The sequence below is a fragment of the Strigops habroptila genome, chromosome 7, assembly GCF_004027225.2.
Source record: "Strigops habroptila isolate Jane chromosome 7, bStrHab1.2.pri, whole genome shotgun sequence".
In the NCBI taxonomy this organism is placed as follows: Eukaryota; Metazoa; Chordata; class Aves; order Psittaciformes; family Psittacidae; genus Strigops; species Strigops habroptila.
Window position 1 is genome coordinate 52387047 of NC_044283.2, and position 16764 is coordinate 52403810.

The following is a 16764-nucleotide window of genomic DNA, read 5'->3' on the forward strand; positions in this document are numbered from 1 at the left end:
ACATGGATCCTATGAATCTTTCATAATGCTTTCACCCAGAGCAGCAGTTAATAGCTACATTATGGAGAATTACATTACCTCCTAAATTTACATGTTGTCAATAAATTCAAACTACATCTCCCCTGCAGTTCACTTCCTATGCCATTCAGTATCTCCAATTTTTACCTCAAACCTTTCATGCTGTAGCACTTAACTTTAAAAAGGAACAAGATATAGAAATTGTGGAGGATTTTCTTGATTAGAAGAAAGCATTATGATTGTAATAAGGACTACAAAACATGTAAATACATTCTTCTTCAAAATCCAAGTAAAAAAGAAAAAAAAAACCCAAACCACAATTTATCAGGTACAAAAGAAATGTAGTAGGGATTAAGCCTTAAAAATACCTTGTAACCTTATCTTTGACAAGTGCATTATACCTACTGCTAGCAGACTTGTGGCTTTCTGTCTAGTTTTCATTTTAGCAACCTTTGTCAGCTTGTCACACCTGTACCTTTTGAACTGAACTGCAAGACAGGGAGAGGAATTTCTTCTCAAATCTTAGAAAGAGAACTTGTACATCAAGTATTTTAAGTGCAGATACGGCAGCTACAGCATTCCTGGAAACTTTGAGATATTATACTAAAATAAAAGTCAAGAGCTACAATGTGCACTTGGTGCACAGGCATACATGAAAGGGTTTGCTGGCACTCACCAATCTATACCCACCTGCAGAAGGATAATCCAAATTAGTGCCCATATGTATTTTTGATTTCTGAAATAAAGCATGCATTTATAGAGATGCTTTTTCTCTATCTTATTTTTCTTCAGACAAACTTTCATTGACAAATCCTGAACAATTTTGATTCCTTTTGGAAATGGCCTCACAGCATCTGTGCTTTCCTGCATATAGGCTGGAAGCTCAAACACTTGAAGGTGTTGCAACATACTCAAGGAATCAACTACAGCTGACTAGCTCCCATAACTGTATAGAGAACAGTGAGACTCTGTGTCTTCTGTTACATATTGTTATTCTTACAATCAGATTTCTATCTAAGCATTTTTCACTTCACTTATTTGTGGGATTATTTTTCTTTTTTAAGTTTCATAAATGGCTTCATTAGAATTGCATAGAGTAGAAAAAGTCATCTAAGACCTATTACAGGTAAAACCAGTGGTTTCTTAAAAAAATCACAGATTGCAATACAGAAATTAGCACGCAAAACTGATTCTCTATGCATATCAAATAAAAGATGTTTCCACTGCTATTGTTAGCATAACTGAATATAATTTATGCATATTCAAGGCATCCTTGAACTATGTAGATCAGGTTCTGTAGCTCTTATAACAAAGGCAACACAAAGCTTCAGGCAGGCTGCAAAACTCGATGGAGCAGCAGGGCCAACACTTGAACATACAGAAGACCACAATGAGTTCCAGACTACTGTTAGAATGGGGCTGATATTTAAATTTAGCTAGTTATGGTTGAAACCAAATTTTTAGTTTAATATTTTAAATTCTTATTCAGTGAAGAACTCATTGAAATGTCAAAAGCAATAACCCTAAACTTTAAGTACCAATTTAATTTTTCAACTCATTTTTCTGTAATTATCTTTCACATTTTTGACAGGTTTCTCTCATAGACCTTCTTCAAGGGACCAGAAGAACTCTAGGGTTTATCCTTTGTCCATGTTGTTGCTCTTTATATTTTTGTCTCCAAAATAAATTGTTCTTCCTTCTTTAGTGTCTGTTATAGGTGTGGTGGCTTGTGGTGGTGTTTTTTTCCCCCCACCTGAAGTGAAATTTACTGAAATCTGTCTTGGGTCATGAAACACATCACGAAAACAAAAGGAAACTTTACAACAGTGATCTACTAACAACAGTATTCTATCTATGACAGTATTGCTAACACAGAATATCTTCCCAAGTGTATCTTAGATAATGCCTAAATTAGATGTCAGATAATTTGCTCTAAGGACATAACATACAAAAGCATATAAGAGGCCTCTGAAACTATATTATACACAGAATTTGCACAGATGTTGAAAAGAAGGCTGAAGAGATGGCAGAATGTAAGATGAATAGTGTTACAGATGATGCTAACATGAAAAAGAATATGAAAATCTTTCTCTCAACTATCTCCAAACTTTTACAGAGTAACTTACTGCAGTCTTATTTGTCACAAACCAACAATTATTTTGAGTGTTTGCCCTTGCTTCTTCCTCCTTGGATGTATCAGCAAAATCTAGAAAATCACTGACAGTCCTAGAATTGGAATAGATTTATTGTATATGCACTGGACAAACATAATAACAAAGATTATACAGACAAACCAGCTTGAGAGAAATCAAAAAGCTTTCTTACCTACTAAATATTCCACTAGCAGAAAAGGCAATTTGATTTGTGACTAGCACACTACCCCGAAAAATCATATTTTGTTCCATCTCTAGTCTTCTCTGTGATCTAAAAGTAGGTTATTTCAATGACTCGTTGCATCTCAGTTTCTCCTCCTTAGGGAGATAACAAAAATCAAGTATTCCTTGCAAATGTTTGGATTTAAAGGTAAAAAATATCATGCAGGCATATTATTAGCAAATGATTTTCAAAAGTCAATAAACATTCATAGTTACATTCTTGTTATCTACAAGAATAGCATTTACAAACAGCTTATAACCAAGGAATCTAATGAAAGAAAGAATTAAAGGAAAGAATGTGGAGTGGGTGGGTTCTTCTTCACTGAAACTTAAAGTGACTAATAAATGCTTTTTCCATACAGCAAATATCAGAGACTACTATAATTAACATTTATAGTGTATTTTAAAATAAGTATCATTTACAACTCCTGTGCAGTTTAACTTTAAGCTTTCATAAACCAGACATGTAGAGAAGTTATTTTTTCTAATGTAATTACAGATAATATTCAAATAAAATATTAAAATAAGTCTTTTACCTGATAGAAAATATACTTTAATACTGAAATAGAAATAAAAGATTTATCCCTTCCTACTGCCAGGAAATACGTCAAGAAACAGTATCTTCTCTGAAGCTGTAAATCTTGCCTAAAAATCAACGAAAAAAAGTAACTTACTAGGGAATAACAGCACTTCCTTTAAAGCTTAGTGGTAACTGAAACGCAATATTTTTTTTATTAATTTCCTTGCACACATCTTACAACACCAGAGTAGCTAAATCATTTATTTCAGAAGAACTCATACATATAAGTATGATTTTAGAAAGCTCACATGCAACAGATTGTGATGAGTTTGTATATTTCAGTATGACTTACTTTCACCCAACTGCACACAAGGAAATTATTCAAATTACAAAAAAGCTTACTGGAATGTTGATTTCAGCGAGGTTTTTTTCTAAATTTCACTTCGTAAAACTAACACTTAATCTTTAAAATTTTTAACCCAAAATATTCATTTTTAAAAGGGATATTTGTGGAACTTAAGTATAAAACATTTTTTATAAAATACAAAATGCTTGAACACTTTTAAAATAATCAATATTTCTAAAATATTACGGAGTTGATAAATTGTCATAAATTTAACACAGGTTTCCTCTAATTCAGAAAAGTGGTTCTCAAAATAAATCAACAATTCCCTAGTGCACTTATAAAGAGAAAAGATCAAAAGCAGTAACTGGTATCTTTCCTTCCAGTGTTAATTAGTAATTAAAAATCTTAGCTTCATTAGTAACTACTCTGAAAAAGTTTGATTTTTTTATACTTCTTTTTTTGGTGGGGAAAGGGGATGCTACACAGACAAATCCTACCAAAAAAAAAAAAAAGTAATGAAAATTAACTAGTTTGAAACTGTTTGCCTTCATCACAGTTAAAAAAGGATATGAGACTCCATTATTTTCTTTTAAATAAGCATCTTCCCTGAAAGACCTCAGCTTTCATTTGGTCTTGAATTGCAAGTATTGCATAATTCTACTGGCCAAGTAACATTCTTTCTCTATGACAGTTCATGTATGTCTGTTAATCTTAAGTAGAAATAAAAACATTAGAATTGGTTCTTTGGCATAGTACAGAAGCTGACAGCTTCTACTATTTGGATTGACTGCAAGTCCTAAAGAAGAATTTGCTGTATTTGGAGCAAGGGGGACAGGATGGGACTTGTCACCATTTCAAAACCAAGTAGATTAAAAGAATATCCCTTTATGGATTTCAAGTGTCTTCCATTTGTAATTTACTTGATGTCTTCAGTACTGATTCCATTTTCACTTGCATTATCACAGCTCAATATTTCCTGCATACAAGGTAATCATCAGTATAGCAGTAAACCCTGTTAGTAAACCAGCATTCTGAATAAGGAAGAATGTCAGATCCATCTTTCTTCCTGTCACTTTCTCTCGCAGCATATCATTCATCTCTGGGAACTGAAAAAAGGGATATTTTTAGGTAAGTATTGCCATCTCGTGGTAGCGTGCATAACTTAAGGCATTAAGAACTGAACCATATTGTTACTTAGGGCTGAAGATTACAACTAACAGAGGATGCAAGCAGTCACAGGACCAAGTCACCCTAATTACCCTGAAAAAACACTTCACCAAGGATGGTGAAATGAAATGGTGGTTTTGTTCCTCTCTGCTGTGATTTCACCTGGTTTTCTCTCATGCAAATTTCCTCTTTTTAATTCTAGCAGTCTCCTAGGGTCCAATTGTTGGTCCATATGTTGCTAGAAGCAGCTGCCCTTGTATTGCTAAATGCTGTGTTTCTTCCTTCGCTAACATAAAAGGAGAAATCCTTGTTGGGGAAATGGAAGATTACGATTCTTCTGCTTTATCTAGAAGCATATGAAGTGAAGATGAAAACAGAGACAACTTCTCAGAAGTAAGAAACCTGTTACAAATAGAAGGTCTGGCAGGCAGAAGTAGTGGTAAAGCAAGGAAGAAAGAGCAATGTTGTGAAACTGGTGATAACACATGCAATATTACATTACAGTGCAATGAAGGAATTCCTCATTCCATAACATGCATCTTAATGGCAACATAATAGCAAAGGATGACTGATCTGTTGTTAACTGCAGAAACAAAGATACTTCCTCTGAGGGCAAATGGAGGTGATGGCAGATTAGCATTGGTGATAAAAATCCCCTGTATGAGGTAATTATGTGTTTGCTGCAGATAAAGTCAACTGCAGTAGATTTTGACAAACGTATTCAAATAAGCTTTGAACTCTTCTGTTGTACTGAGAGTAATATAACCAGAATGCAATGAACACTGTATATTTCAGTGTTAGTTTATAAACCTCCAGGCTGGGTGACTCAGAAGCTGTATCTTTCTTTGATCTCACAAGGCAAAAGCAGCCACTGAAGGTAACGCAATTCTTGAAGAACAGACTAAGGTTAGTGGGAAGTGGCCAAACCTTCCCAGAAATCATTCCAGAGCTCCATAATCCTCTTGCACAAGAGGCAACAAACTAGATCAGCTTCATGCCACGCAGCAAGGCTCATTTGTGCACACACCTCAGTGTACACATTCTCACATGCCACAGCCTCACCACACAGTGATGTTATTGGCAGAAGGTGGACTATGCCAATACTGGAGGAAAAAAAGATCAGCAGAAAGAAATGAAGAAAGGAATGACATTCTAGTTAATCCTACCTGCTTCTGGACAAGCAAACCAGAAGTATGTGAAAATCGTAACAGAAAGTGTAAAGCCAGATCTCTGTATAGAGCACTTGAATACCCTATTTCAGACTTTTCAGAGGGAAGAAAGATTCAGATAGGTAACTGATACAATCCAAAAACCTATAAAAAGAGAGAGAGACTGGGGCAGAGGGAAAGAGACAGAAAGAAACAGAGAACAGAACAGATACAAAGAAAAGAATGTTAACTACTTAGATGGATTTGACAACAAACTTAAGTTGAGCCACTCTCAATTTATGTCATGAGTTTTACGTTGAGTACGCTACTATTCATTGTATAGGAATGAAACTAAATGAAAACTTTAGCAATTAAGGTACAGCCAATTTGTAAAACAAAATTTAAATTGTTCATTTAACTCTAACATTACTACTTATTAAATTCTATGTTATTACCTAAATTATAATAGTATTTAAGGAAATAGTCAGTTCCCAAACATATATAGAACCAAACTGGGGTCTCAAACCTTTTCAAATTCAGGCCTCACTCTTCCAGTTCTATACTCAAATGGATTCTCTTGTGGCAGGTGTAAACACCTTTGCAGATACATCAGATCTTACGACACTGAATTAAGCATAATAAAACCTAAAATTCATGAAAGCTCTCTCTCATTTTGACATAATACATCATCATAAGAGCAAGTTTTGGAATGCTGCTGACTGCCTATGAATCATCTAAATCTGATCTGAATCCTAGTATAATTTCTTCGTCTTATATCTTCTTGCACACTTTAAAAAATAAATGATAGACTGTTGTGAATAAAGTTTATCAATTTTTTAGTCTGAACCAAGAAACTGGGGCTGGCACTGTTTAATCTAAACCAGAACAGAATTTAAGCCAGGTTTTTCACTTAAAGAACCCCAAAGCTCTCACTGTGGTTACACAACACCTTTCATTCAACTCAAAACTAATTACTTAGTTTCATATTGTTTAACTTGGTTTAACTTGTTTTCTTCTTTTCTGTCAAAATATGGTTTAAATAGACAAACAAACCTTTTAAAAATAATAAGGTGAAATACTTTGCCACCTCAAAAGCCAAAACAAAGTATTTCTACACTTTTTACTCTTTGATGAAACAGCCTAAATTCATAAAAAGCTTGTCTCTCTTTAAAATTTTGTTTCAGCAATAATCTGAACAGCCCTATTTGTGAAGTGAAAGGCTTTCATGTTTCATGAATAAGCATAACTATTTGTGTGCCTCCATTAAGTATATAATTGATGATTTAATGATGATAAGTAGATGACAGTAGTACGAGAGGGACAAATTACTAAATTCTACTGGAGTCTTTGTTTTCTTACAGAAAAATAAATAAATGAAAATGAATCTCACCATATCTGCCAGAGAGATGTACAGGAACATTCCACCAGCTACGGCAAAGATGATGTTAGGAGCAAAGTTGTTGCCTACTAATATACCAAAAGCCATCCCAATGTAACAGGAACATGCAGACAGAAAGTTGAAAAACAGAGCCTGACGAGTACTCATTCCTGCATTAAGCAAGATGACAAAATCCCCTAAAAGAAAGAAAAACATCTTCAGAAAATGATACTGTGATTATTTTCTCATTTCAAAGGAAGACTGAAGACATGATTTGTATACAAATTATGATCCCCGATGTTTTTCTTCATTCAAGTATATAATGAGGATTTTCCTTCAAAACTAAGGTAACTGAAATATTCTAGAGCAAGTAGCTGATGTAAAATTGAGGTAAGAGCATAGAAACACAGAACTACCTATAACGATTTCAGAAAAACAATGTGTACAACAGTCTATGTAGCATATATGAACAGGCCAATCAATACCTCTCTAATATACCAGTTTCCACCCATCTGCACCTGGGACCTTCCTGTGCTAGATGTGTATATTGATGCTTGGGAAGCTTCTGATGAATATTTTCTCCAATAATTTATGCAAATTTTCTTTTGATCAATGCCAAATTTTGGCCAGCACAACCTCCTATAATAGTGATTTCCACAGTAAACAAAGTGTTGAATCAAGTGTTGAATTGCCGAGGTGAGTATCTCCAGAGAGGACGCCTTTAACACCGAAGCGGGGGGAAGCACCGCGTCCAGGAGCCTCAGTTCGGAGCGGCAAGAGCGACCGAGGGAGCCTCAAGTCCTCGACAGGACTTGCCCAGGAGCCGGCAGCTCAGCTGGCGCGAGCAGCTGACTCACAGGGGGCGGCGCCAGGAGTGACGGCACCAGCCCTCAGTGGGGAAAAACCCACCCCAGGGAGCGCGAGCGACCAGGAGCGCGGCGACCAGGGCGGGCAAACAGGGCGTGGCGCGGCAGTTTGCGCGGGCAGGGCGAGCGGGCAGCGAGCGGGATGGTGAGCACTCGCCTCAGGAGCAGGGCCCGCTCTGGGAGCTCTGCCCCGGCGGCGGCCAGCGTAGGCACCCAGACAGAGCCGATGAGAGGGGAGGCTGCGGCGCAGAGCTCGGAGTGTAGCAAGTGCCTCGACTGGTCTCGTGAGGCGGGGGTGCACGATGGACAGGGCTGCACTCGGTGCGCCCTGGTGGAGGTCCTCCTGCAGCAGGTGGCTGAGCTGCGGGAGGCTGTTGGAGAGCTAAAAGATGCCAGGGAAGCTGAGAGGAAGCTGGGCTGCTTGCTCCAGGCCCAAACTGCACAGGGGCTGCAAACGTCCAGCATTGCTCATATAGGAAAGAAGGAGGGCAGCAACCCAGGAAGCTGGGAATTAGTCACGAGAAAAACTAACAAAAAAAGGAGGAAGAGGACAATTAACGACAAGGGGCTTCCTCCTAAATCTGATGTCCCCACCCAGAACCGCTTCATGGTTCTGCAGGGGGCTAATGAGAAAGCACCCACCACACCTAATGAGCACCCTGCTGATGCACCAGTAAAGAGGATCTCTACTGGTGCCTCCAGGAAAAAGAGGAGGGTCATAGCAGTAGGGGACTCTTACTTTGAAAGGCACAGAGGCGCTCATCTGCCGGCCTGATCCAGTCTCGAGGGAGGTGTGTTGCCTGCCGGGGGTTCGGATCAGGGATGTTGCTGAGAGGCTGCCTGCTCTAGTAAGTCCTGCTGACTATTACCCCCTCCTAGTGGTCCATGTGGATGCTAGAGATATAGATAGCAGTAGCCTGGAGAACATTAAGAAGGACTACAGAGCCCTGGGAGAGGTGGTTAGGGGCTCTGGAGCTCAGATAGTTTTTTCATCGATTCTTCAGGGCAAAGGGGAGGACCTTAAAAAAGCTAGGCTTGTTTGGCAGGTTAATAAATGGTTAGAATGCTGGTGCCATAGTCAGGGGTTTGGCTATTTAGAACATGGGGCTCCATTTGGGAGGCCAGATCTACTGGAGGCTGGTGGAGCTGGTCTGGCAAAGGGGAAGAGCTGTTTTGGTAGGAGGCTTGCCAGGCTGGTCAGGAAAGCTTTAAACTAGATGTGTTGGGGGAGGGGAGCATTGATCCATCCCAACATTCCTGGTCAGTTGCCAGCACCTGTAATAAGTGCTTGGAGCGATGTAGAGATGTTCCAGCTGCCCCAGCCATTGAGTTGGCTTCATTTGGAGCTCGGCTAAGGTGCCTCTATACAAACGCCCGTAATATGGGGAACAAACAAGAGGAATTAGAGATGTGTGCAAAGCTACGGGAATATGTTGTCATTGGTATCAGAGAAACATGGTGGGATGGCTCCTATGACTGGAATGTCGGAATGGAAGGTTACAGGCTGTTTAGAAAAGACAGGCCAGGCAGACGGGGAGGGGGTGTTGCTATCTATGTCAGTGATAGGCTGGAGAGTATGGAACTCTGTCTGGGGACGGGTGATGAGGTAACAGAGTGTTTGTGGGTCAGGATCAAAGGGAAAACAGCAACAGGGGACATTACGGTGGGGATCTGTTACAGGCCGCCTGATCAAGAGGACTCTGTGGATGAAGCGCTCTGCATCAGATAGGAGCAGCCTCACGCTCGCAGGCCCTGGTCCTCATGGGGGACTTCAACTATCCTGACATCTGTTAGAGGGACGGTACGGCCCGGCACAAGCAATCCAGGAGGTTCCTCGATTGTGTGGAAGACAACTTCCTCTTTCAAGCAGTAGAGGAGCCGACGAGGAGAGGTGCCATGCTGGACCTTGTGCTCACCAACAGGGAGGGACTGGTTGGAAATGTAACGCTCCAGGGCAGCCTTGGCTCTAGTGATCACGAGATGGTTGAGTTTGAGATCCTCAGGACGGTGAGAAGAGCATGCAGCAAGCTCACTGCCCTGGACTTCAAGAAAGCAGACTTTGGCCTCTTCAGGAACCTCCTTAGTAAGGTTTCATGGGATACAGTCCTAGAGGGCAGGGGGGCCCAAGACTGCTGGTCGGTATTCAAGGATCACCTGCTACGTGCTCAAGAGTGTTGCATCCCGACTAGAAGAAAGTGCAGCAGGAGGGCCAGGAGACCTCCATGGATGGACAAGGAGCTGCTGAGGAAACTTAGAGGGAAAAAAGAAGCTTATAGAAGGTGGAAGCAAGGACAGGCGGCCTGGGAAGAATACAGGAGCATTGCCCGAGAAGCTAGGGACCAGGTTAGGAAAGCTAAGGCCCAGCTAGAATTAAGTTTGGCAAGGGATGTAAAAGATAACAGGAAAGGATTCTATAGATACGTAGCAAATAAAAGACAGACTAGGGACAATGTAGGCCCTCTCCAGAAGCTATCAGGAGAACTGGCTACCATGGATTTGGAGAAGGCTGAGGTTCTTAATGACTTCTTTGCCTCAGTCTTCACCAGCAAATGCTCTGACCACACAACCCAAGTCTTGGAAAGCAAATGCAGGGACTGTGAGAATGAAGACCTTAGGCCCACTGTAGGAGAGGAACAGGTTCGAGACCATCTTAAGAACCTGAACGTGCACAAGTCCATGGGACCTGATGAAATCCATCCACGGGTCCTGAAGGAGCTGGCGAATGAAGTTGCTAAGCCACTGTCCATCATATTCGAAAAATCCTGGCAGTCAGGTGAAGTTCCCAATGACTGGAAGAAGGGTAATATAACCCCCATTTTCAAGAAGGGGAAGGTGGAAGACCCGGGGAACTACAGACCAGTCAGTCTCACCTCTGTGCCTGGCAAAATCTTAGAACAGTTTCTCCTGGAAAACATGCTAAGGCACATGAAAAACAACGAGGTGGTTGGTGACAGCCAACATGGCTTCACTAAGGGGAAATCCTGCCTGACCAATTTGGTGGCCTTCTATGATGGAGCCACGGAACTGATGGACAGCGGCAGAGCAGTTGATGTCATCTACCTGGACTTGTGCAAAGCATTCAACACTGTCCCACATGACATCCTTGTCTCTAAATTGGAGAGACATCAATTTGATAGATGGACCACTCGGTGGATAAAAAACTGGCTCGATGGCCACACGCAAAGAGTTGTGGTAAATGGCTCGATGTCCAGTTGGAAACCTGTAACGAGTGGTGTCCCTCAGGGATCGGTGTTGGGACCGGTCCTGTTCAACATCTTTGTCGGCGACATGGACAGTGGGATTGAGTGCGCCCTCAGCAAGTTTGCTGATGACACCAAGCTGTGTGGTTCGGTTGATACGCTGGAGGGAAGGGATGCCATCCAGAGGGACCTGGACACGCTTGTAAGGTGGGCCGATGCCAACCTTATGAAGTTTAACCAAGCCAAGTGCAAGGTCCTACACCTGGGTCGGGGCAATCCCAGGCACTCCTACAGGTTGGGCAGAGAAGAGATTGAGAGCAGCCCTGCAGAAAAGGACTTGGGGGTGTTGGTTGACGAGAAGCTTAACATGAGCCAGCAGTGTGCGCTTGCAGCCCAGAAAGCCAACCGCATCCTGGGCTGCATCAAAAGAAGCGTGACCAGCAGGTCGAAGGAGGTGATCCTGCCCCTCTACTCTGCTCTTGTGAGACCTCACTTGGAGTACTGCGTACAGTTCTGGTGTCCTCAACATAAAAAGGACATGGAGCTGTTGGAGCGAGTCCAGAGGAGGGCCACAAGGATGATAAGAGGGCTGGAGCACCTCCCATATGAAGACAGGCTGAGAGAGTTGGGACTGTTCAGCCTGGAGAAGAGAAGGCTGCGTGGAGACCTCATAGCAGCCTTCCAGTATCTGAAGGGGGTCTACAAGGATGCTGGGGAGGGACTCTTCCTTAGGGACTGTAGTGGTAGGACAAGGGGTAATGGGTTCAAACTTAAACAGGGGAAGTTTAGATTAGATATAAGGAAGAAGTTCTTTACAGTGAGGGTGGTGAAGCACTGGAATGGGTTGCCCAGGGAGGTTGTGGATGCTCCATCCCTGGCGGTGTTCAAGGCCAGGTTGGACAGAGCCTTGAGCCACGTGGTTTAGGGCAAGGTGTCCCTGCCCATGGCAGGGGGGTTGGAACTAGATGATCTTAAGGTCCTTTCCAACCCTTACGATTCTATGATTCTATGATTCTATGATTCTAAGTTCCTTACCCAGTTCATGAGGAAACTCTTCACACAAGATGGCTATGGAGGTACTAAGCCCTTGAAACAGAGACAAAGTAAAAGAAGCACCAATAGCCAAACCATCTATGAAATTATGTACGGCATCACTCAGTGTTACCATCCAAGCAATGGTACCAATCTTTGACAGTGGACGTCCATTAAGGCACTTGCATAAATTGGCTTGGGTGGCTTCTTCCTGGAAAAAAAATACCACAAAAAAGCAATTACATAAAACACTAAATAAAGAAGGCAACTCTTCTGTCTTTAAATGAATGCCAAGTATAAAATAAAGCACTACTGCATATGGAGACCAAAATGCTTGGTCCAAGAATCAAAAGGCACAGGTAACAGCAGCGAATATTTTCTGTTTCAACAACTTAACACACAGGGCCAAATCACCCTTCTGACTACAAAGCTTTATCTAAATGCTCTTCAGCTGAGACAGAAAACAGTTCAGACTACAGTGGTCTGAATGTCTCTCTGGAGTTTCTGTCAGATTAAGAGAGTGCCAAGCTCCTCACAGCCTCCTAAGCCACCTCTATTAAGCATGTGCAGTCAGAAGGATCTGATCACAGTGACTGACAGCACCTGTGTTTCCTATCTAAAACCCATTTCCTACCTGGACCAGTTATATACTGCCAGTACATCATGCTCTCAGACACACACATGCTCTCAGCCTCAGTAACAGCCAGGTACATGTGAATATAGACACACATCCAGATACTCCATAAACTTTCTTTCTAATCTGCGGCAATGATAGTCAAGTCCAGCTATTCAAACTACTTTCTACAAAGTGCATGTTTAACAAAAACATCAGTGAGTAATTCTGACTGTGCAAGCTGAAGGCTCAGAGCATGAAAACAACAGGTTAATATAAAACTGCAATGTACATACATACCCAGGGATCTCAATAATTCCTCCAAAAAGCGAAATTTATACATGCAGTGCCATGAAATAACAAAAAACATGACCCAGATAAAAGGAACTGCCATTTTAGCAGGGAGCACAAACTAATCTCCCCTAAAAATTCCTGATGATCCCTGTCGTGGTTTAAGCCCAGCTGGTAAATCAGTACCACGCAGCCATTTACTCACCACTCCCCCTTAGTCTCCTCCTGCTCCTGACAGGATGGGGAGGAGAATCAAAAGAATGTAAACCCCATGGGTTGAAATAAGAACAGTCCAATTACTAAAGTATAATATTAAACTACTACTACTGCTACTACTACTCATAATAAGGGAAATGACAAGGGGAAAGAATATAAAACTAAAAGGGGAAAGGGAAAAAAAAACAATAAGCACAGGTGATGCACAATACAATTGATCACCACCCGCCGAGCGATACCCAGCCCAACCCGAGCAGTGATCTGGGCCTTCCGGGTGACTCCCCCCAGTTCATATACAGGGTATGACGTGCTGTGCTACAGAATACCCCTTTGGCTAGTTTGAGTCAGGTGTCCTGCCTCTGCTCCTTCCTGGATTCGTGTGTCCCCCTTCACTGGCAGAGCATGAGAGACTGAAATTTTTTTGATGTAAAGGAAGCACTACTTAGCAACAACTAAAACATTGGTGTTATCAGCATTGTCCTCAGACTAAAGCCAAAACACAGCACTGCACCAGGTACTAGGAAGGAGAAAAAGTAACTGTTACAGCTGAAACCAGGACAATCCACCAGACTGCATTTTGAAAAGTTATATTAGTAACTGCTATCATACATGAGAAGGAGAGGTGGTAGTGGGTTTTGGTCTATAAAAACCCTCTATTACCAAAAAAATTCCCACATGAAATGCCAAGCATCTCCCTAAAATAAGTGGGTTTATGAGAAGTGCTTATTAGCACGAAAAAATTAAAACAGTGAGCAAATAATAGAAATGTGCAAAAATGTCACTTGTACATACTTGTTTATGTTTGTTCCCATCAAAGTACATTTGGGTTTTTTTTGTGGAAACCATGTGTGTTGTGTGCCTACAGTTTTCTGTGTGCTGCAGGGGCATAACTGGCTTAGCCATAGAACCAAGTAAAGGAGCCACATTCTGGTACCAGTTGCACAGCTGAATTCCTGTGACAGTCCAAAGCATTGCATATGAATGACAAACATGAAAATCTGATCAGAAAGGAGTTTTTCTTGAACTAAATAATTTACAAATATATGTGTTGAACTTTCTATACATGTATGAAGAAAATGAACATTGAGTAAGAAGATGTTATTAAGAATTAACTTGAACTCATCAAGAATGGAACCGACTCTAGAAATGTGCTGAGGTTTGGGTTGTTTTATTTATGTACCTTTTTAAGTACTTGCAATTAATTTAGGAGAACAGTGTTGACTGAGTTCTAAAAATCACTTTGTTGATCCAATCTTTCAAAATGCAGAAACAACTGGAGTTTAAAAACCGGGAATCAGTTACTGAGCTGTTATATATATACAGCTGTCTGCTGTTCACTGTGTAGCTTTGAAGTACCATAATTCTTGCCTGTAATCTATTTCAGATAATGTCTTGACTTCTATAAATTATATAAAGTACAATTACACTGTTTGTCTGGGTTTACATTCTGAACTTTAACAGCTTGTGTGTCAAATAGAAGTAGATGAATGACTAATGTTTAAAATAAGGCAGAATACTGACAAACTGACCCTACAAATACATAGGATTCCAAGGCAAAAACAAACAATGTCTGTCTCTGCTGAACTGTTCCCACTTTGTCATGGTAGTTTGGTAGTTTCATCACAGACAAGATGCCAGCCAAGGAGCTCTGTAACGCCCAACTGGACTACCAGGTCTGACTTTTATTAATTATTAGTGCGGTTCTGTATTATTTGTATCTCCACAGTTTACGGTGAACCAAAGACATCCTTGGTACTTTTGCTCTTCTGAACACATTTTTTTCTTTAAAAGTAATGTCTTATCCTTTGTTCCCAAAGTTAAGAAATCAGAGAGAGAATCTCTTATTTTATCCTATGATATCTCATCAGATTACTATTGTTATTTCTAATGCACTTCTGACTCTCTCAGGCACGAACCAGACATGTCCTTCTCTGTCCTCTGGCAGTGCCCACAAGACCAAGAAGGAATCCTGACACTGGCCTCCAGGGCATAAATAAAGGTCACCCTAAAGTTTTATTATACAACTCTAACACTGTGCACTCAAGGATACATTCATTTCAGCAATCTGCCTCTGAAAAAAAATTTCTTCAAAGATTCTGTTGCCAAGCCATATCATTTTAATGCATAGTAGTTAAAAATTTGGGGTAAGCACAAAAGAGGTTTCCAAGGTTGCAATTACTACTGCAAGTGAAATCTGAAAGTATGTGACTAATTAAGCATTTAGATTTACTCTGGCGGTCAGTCTGTTCTGGCATTAAGAGAGAATATGGCTAGATCCCCACGGCTGAAGACAATTAATACACTTCAGCACAATTGGACTTCAAACTCCCTCCTTAAAGCCTACATGATGATTTCCAGTTGTGTTTGCCCTCTTTAATAAGCTTTAGATTACAAGGACACATTAAATTCTATTAGGTATGTGTTCACTTATGCCAAATGGTTCCTTCATAAATACCAAATGCTTGTAAACTTGAATGTGTACCTACCCTCATGGCACTACGCTACCTGCCCCAAAACCCTTCAGCCACATTGGCGCTCCCCTGCCTCCTAATGACTTTGAAGCCCACCTCGCCTCTCTGAACCTGCCTGGAGAAGGAAAAGTAATAATGGCTTTTTGTTGCTACCTCCAGTATCAGCAGGGGGCTATCTGCCCATTGGGCTTTCCTTGCAGCCAGCCCTGGCTCCAGAGTGAATTTCACCCTGTAAGTTTCAGGAGGTTTTAATACAACATATTCTCTCCTTGACTTTGGAGAAACAGAGAGAAAGAAAAAATGGGAAGTACAATTTTTTTGGTAAGAACAATAAGCAGAGAAGAAGAACCTTTGTGGAATTTTAAGTTCTTAAAAGTCAAGACTGCACGTAAAAGGAGATGTATGATCCACAAAGTATCTTGGGGCGCCTACAATACCTTATTTCACGAGCACTTCAACTAAACTAGTTGCTAGAAATAAATGCTATATGGTTACATTTTATTATTAAAATATATGGTATGATTTTGTTATGTATACGTTACACATAAGCAGATGGCTAACCAAAATGTAATAATGGAATAGATCCAGATAAAACTTCTGGTAAACAGAGCGGAAAAACACCACCCATACCATAGAGAGTGGGTTGTTTTATAAATCTACAACATACAGTTTAGGGACACTCATAATACTAATTCCCTCTTGGTGCCCATGAAATTTTAATTATTAAGTATGTTTCTCCCAGTTTTTAAAATGCCCAGTATCCACCATGTTTCATGACATTTCTACAGGAAGGACAAGTACAGTTTTGCTACTTTAAACTGTGTGCATCAAATGCCCTGGGAGCCTACAGGGTCAATGCAGAACTCTCAGATTCTCTCCTGGCTGTTCGGGCCTGCCTCTGGCTTCTTCTCCTGCTCCTCACTGCTCCCCACAAACAACTTGCTGGCTAAAGAACATGGGTGGTAAACCAGAAATCACTACTATGAAAAGATCTGCCTTACCATCAGAAAACTGTTTCTATGTAGTTTTATTTTTTTTAAATAAGAGATGGTGCTGCTCCTCCGTGTACTGGAAAAGAGCAAAGCAGCACACCAACTTTCCTTTCCTGCTTCCATTTTCTTCT

The 16764-nt window shown here is 40.8% G+C and overlaps 1 protein-coding gene across 3 annotated transcripts in view; it reads right to left on the reverse strand.

The window, feature by feature from the left end:
- Positions 1 to 2242: 2242 nt before the first annotated feature.
- The window catches only part of SLC39A8 (solute carrier family 39 member 8), a 28732-nt gene continuing 14210 nt past the window's right edge, over positions 2243 to 16764 (reverse strand). The window contains exons 6-9 of one of the 3 annotated variants that reach the window (XR_003992264.1): positions 12054 to 12261; positions 6965 to 7149; positions 5593 to 5758; positions 4302 to 4365 (exon numbers count right to left, since the gene is read on the reverse strand). Coding sequence is in view for 2 of the 3 variants with exons in the window: in XM_030492160.1 (XP_030348020.1) it covers positions 4219 to 4365; positions 6965 to 7149; positions 12054 to 12261 (540 nt within the window). In the remaining variant the exon portion in view is untranslated. Of the gene's footprint in view, positions 4366 to 5592; positions 5759 to 6964; positions 7150 to 12053; positions 12262 to 16764 lie in introns of all 3 variants that reach the window. The other 2 variants (XM_030492162.1, XM_030492160.1) reach the window with 2 other exon arrangements.